Genomic DNA, 4,380 nt, shown 5'->3' on the forward strand with positions numbered 1-4,380 from the left:
TTCTGGGATGGGAGGCTTGGTGTGAGGACGGATCAGAACCTTCTTTAATCCCAATAATAAAAGTTCCAAAGGACTCTGCTGCTGCATGTGTGTGTTGTTGGAGAGGGTGGGGAGAGCGCGGTTTCAGGGGAGCTCGGCAGCGCCCTCAGTCCTCTCTCCCGTACGCCCCGGGCCACCTCCCCACTCCCCCTCCCCCGGGGACTTTCCGTCGCGGGGAAGGGGCGGGGACCGAAGCGCTAGGTGCGGAGGCGGCTGGGAGGGGTGACTCGGCTTCCCGTCGCTGCTAGGGTGCTGGATTCCGAGAGCAAGGCGCGCAGCGCGGCCGCCCAGGCGGGGCAGGGCCAGGCCGGACAGGGGGCGCTGGGGCGCCATGCGGGAGACCCGGGCTGCCCCCTGCCGGCCCCGGCCAAGGCCCAAGCTGGCGCTGCTGCCTCTCCTGGTGCTGCTGTTCCACGGGACACGTCCTCAGGGTAAGTTCTGGAGCTAACTCGTGTCGGGCGCTCTAGCGCGCGCTCACGCTTAAAACGCAAAGCCTCCAGAGCGAACCCAAGTTCGCGGAATGAATGACAGAGGTCCGGATGCCATTCTGCTCCTCCCGGGGCAGGAATAGGGCGAAGAAAGGAGTGGGAGATGGGCGGCAGAGGATGAAAGCCTGAGCCGCGGGGAGGGGGTGGGAGTGGGGGCTCTTGGGTTGGTAACAGGATGTGGCTGACAGAGGGAGGGGAGGAGTTATGCCTAAAGCCTGGGTAGGGGTGCCCAGCGTCCCCTTCCTACTGTTCATTTCCGTAAGGGACCCCGATCTCCCTACAAGATTGTGAAGAGTCAGGGTAGGTTCAGGTTCTAGGCGGTGCAGGCAGCTGGGGGAATTGACCCCCTTCCCTGGGACCCTTCCCCGTCCCTCTCCAGGCAGCCCTGGGCCCCTGCAGTGCTATGGAGTTGGACCCTTGGGCGACTTGAACTGCTCGTGGGAGCCTCTTAGGGACCTGGGAACACCCTCCACGCTGCATCTCCAGAGCCTGAAGTAGTGAGTACAATGAGATGGCTTCGGGAAACAGGCTTTGGAGGGGTGGCCGCTCATGTCTAGCCTTCGCTGGTGGAGAGGACCCCAGAGTCCTGCCCCCAGTCCTTCCCCAACTCTCAAGCCCTTGGATAATTCCAGGTTAACCTCTTCCTTGCTGCCTGACCCTGGACCAGTCAGTCCCTTTCCCTTTCTGAGACTCCTTCGCGCCTCTATCAAATGGTAATAAGAAATAAAACCTGCCTCCCAGTGTTGGTTCTGAGGATCCAATGAGTGGGGCCCTTGGCAAAGAGAAAATGCTTAATAACTAGGAACTGTTTTTATTGCTGTGTGGCCTTAGGCAAGTAGCTTAACCACTCTGAGCACATGAAAAGATTCTTCAGTCTGGTGCTGGAAATGCAGCAGCAAAAGAGACAGACAGACTGGCCCTCATGGGCCCACAGTCCAAGGGGCAACTGGTGTTCCTTCACGATGAATCATACCTGGAAACTCAAATTAATTCCAAATTTGGCTGATAAGAAATAATAAAGTTCATTGAATGGTGGGAACCAGGGTGGCGCGCTGGCTTTTTTATTTTAATGGTGGTAAAGTACAGATAAAATTTACTGGGTTTTTTTCTCAGTCATTTTTAAGTGTGCAGGTCAATGACATTAAGTACATTCACAATGCTGCGCAACCATCACCAGAAGGGGGGCCTAGTTTTAATTGGTAGAGGGTGGGGGAGTCAGAAAAGGTTCCCCTTTTTCCTAATGAGGCAAAATTCACATAACATAAAATTCACCATTTAAAAATGGCTTCGGCACGTTCACAATGTTGTGCAACCACCATCTTTATCTAGTTCCAAAACATTTCCACGACCCCACAAGGAAGTTCTGTCCCTGTTAGCAGTCACTCCCCAATCCTCCTCCCCCAGCTCCTGGCACTCACCAATCCTGCTTTCTGTCTCTATGGCTTTGCCTGTTTTAGACATTTTATATCATTGGAATCATACACAATGTGCCTTTTGTGTCTGCCTCCTTTGTCTGAGCGTAATTTTCATCCATGTCGTAGCACGTATCAGAACTTCATTCTTCTTTATAGTTGAGTAATATTCCGTTGTTCGTCTATCTCTCCGTTGTTGGACATTTCGGTCGTTTCCACCTTTCGGCAATTGTGACTAGGGCCGCTATGAACATATGTGTACAGGGTGTCGAGTCCTCGTTTCCATTTCTCTTGGGTAGATGCCTAGGAATGGAATTGCTGGGTCTTATGGCAAGTCTGTGTTTAACTTTTTGAGGAACTGCCAAACTTCCCCAGCAGCTGCATTCTTTTACCTTCCCACTGGCAATGTATGAGGGCTCCAATTTCTCAGCATCTTCACTAACACCTGTATTTTTGTTGTTGTTTTATGAAGGCCTTGTTTAGAACCTTTGAAATCCAATCCTTGGGAACTTCCTCAGCAACCCTCTCTCTCATCCACATCTGATCCACCAACAAGCCTTGCCAACCCCACCTTCATTGTTATCCAGAATCTGGCACTTCCTCAGGACCCACCCTGGTCCATCCCCCACCATCTGTGGTCTGGACGGTGCAGTCACCTCCATCCTGGGCTCTGGTTCTGACCCACGACCTCACAGTGTCTTCTCCCCCACAGCATCCAGAGGGCACCTGTGAACATCTGAGTCGGGGCACATCGTTCCTCAGCTCACAGCCCTCTAGGGCTCCTACCTTATCCAGGGGAAAAGCCAGTCCTCCCAGTGACCCATTACAACCCGTCACCTCCCTGCCCTCACCTCCTCCCACTCTCCCCCTCACTCATTCCACTCCAGCTACACGGGCCTCCTTCCTCCTCGCTCTTCCTCAAACACAAGCAGTTGACCCTGGGGTTCTGGCTCGTCTCTCTTCCTAAAATGCTCTTTCCCCAGTACTGCGTGGTTCCATCCTCACATCCTTCAGGCCTCTATTCCAATGTCTCCTCGTCTGACAGATCTTCCCGACCACCCTCTCTGAACTAGCACGGTCACTCCTCACTCCATTCTAAAGAGTATGCATCACACTGCATACTCTTTACCCTGCTCGATTGTTCTTTGTATAGTTGATACCTCCATCGGTTATATATTTATGTTTCTCATCTGCCTCCCCCACTGGAACACCAGCTCCAGAGAGCTGGTCCTTGCCTGCTCTGGTCATAGTTCTATTCTTAGCTTCTACAACTGGGCCTAGCACAATATATATTTGCTGACGGAATAGTTGCATAGATGTAAATGTGTGTGTATATAGTAGGTACTCAATAAATACAATAACCAATGCTCACATAACATGTATTGTGCACTCAACAGTGTGCTAAATTTGTTCCATTGATGATCTCATTGATTCTCCTCCCCTATTCAGCTCTTTCAGCAGCACTTTTATTGCCCTAGTTTTGTAGAAGAGGAAATAGGCACAGAGAAGCTAAGTTGCTTGCTCAAGGTCACACAACTCTAAAACAGCAGAGCTGAGATCTGAACCCTGGCAGAGCAGCTGATATGCCTTGGGCCCAGCCCTATGTACACAGTCCTCCAATCCCCACATCTCTCCTCACAGTCATTCCAACAGAACCTGGACTGTGGCAGTGCCCACGGGGCAGAGCTGGGTGACCATCCCACGGGAACAGTTAACCACATCTGATGAACTCCTTGTCTGGGGCGCCGAGGCGGGCCAGCCTCTCTGGACCCCAGTCTTCGTGAACCTGGAGACCCAAAGTAACAGGCAGGAGGGGGGTGGTGCTATGTTGGGAATGGGTGGTCCCGGAGGCCCCAACTCAATGCTCCCTGGCCTCCCGTTCCTCAGTGAAGCCGGAAGCCCCCCGACTGGACCCTGATGTGGACTTTTCAGAGGATGACCCCCTAGAAGCCACTGTCCGATGGTCCCCACCTAGGTGGCCGCACCATAAAGTCCTGGTCTGCCAGTTCCGCTATCGAAGATGTCAGGAGATGGCCTGGACCCTGGTGAGTGTCAGGGGTCCCCCAGCCCTATTTCAGGCATCGTCCCCAAATCAGAGACCCAGCCCAGAGTGCATTCCTCACATGTCCCAAGGGTCTGTCTTCATGCCACATAAAAGGTCTGTATACATATTCTTCAACTAAAAATTGTCCCCACCAAATCTATAAATTCCATGCAGTCCCAATCCAAATTCCACTTGGAATTTTTTAAAATAATTTTTTAATTTTTCAATTACAGTTACCATACAATATTATATTAGTTTCAGGTGTACAACGTAGTGATCAGGCATTTATATAACTTATGAAGTGATCACCTTGATAAATCTAGTACATATCTAACACCATACGTAGTTATTACAATTTTGACTTATGCTATACTTTACATTCCCATGACTGTTTTGT

At 51.5% G+C, this 4,380-nt stretch overlaps 1 protein-coding gene across 2 annotated transcripts in view; it reads left to right on the forward strand.

Annotated features, from left to right (window-relative positions):
- The first annotated feature begins 265 nt into the window (after nucleotides 1–265).
- Nucleotides 266–4,380, forward strand: part of IL27RA (interleukin 27 receptor subunit alpha) — a 16,979-nt gene continuing 12,864 nt past the window's right edge. Inside the window, exons 1-4 of one of the 2 annotated variants that reach the window (XM_011384477.2) lie at nucleotides 266–470; nucleotides 907–1,024; nucleotides 3,581–3,738; nucleotides 3,827–3,984. In XM_011384477.2, the coding sequence (XP_011382779.1) occupies nucleotides 371–470; nucleotides 907–1,024; nucleotides 3,581–3,738; nucleotides 3,827–3,984 (534 nt within the window). In that variant the 5' untranslated portion in view covers nucleotides 266–370. Of the gene's footprint in view, nucleotides 471–906; nucleotides 1,025–3,580; nucleotides 3,739–3,826; nucleotides 3,985–4,380 lie in introns of those variants that run through there. The other variant, XM_011384479.2, reaches the window with a different exon arrangement.

The sequence above is a fragment of the Pteropus vampyrus genome, unplaced genomic scaffold (assembly GCF_000151845.1).
Source record: "Pteropus vampyrus isolate Shadow unplaced genomic scaffold, Pvam_2.0 Scaffold583, whole genome shotgun sequence".
Taxonomy (NCBI): Eukaryota; Metazoa; Chordata; class Mammalia; order Chiroptera; family Pteropodidae; genus Pteropus; species Pteropus vampyrus.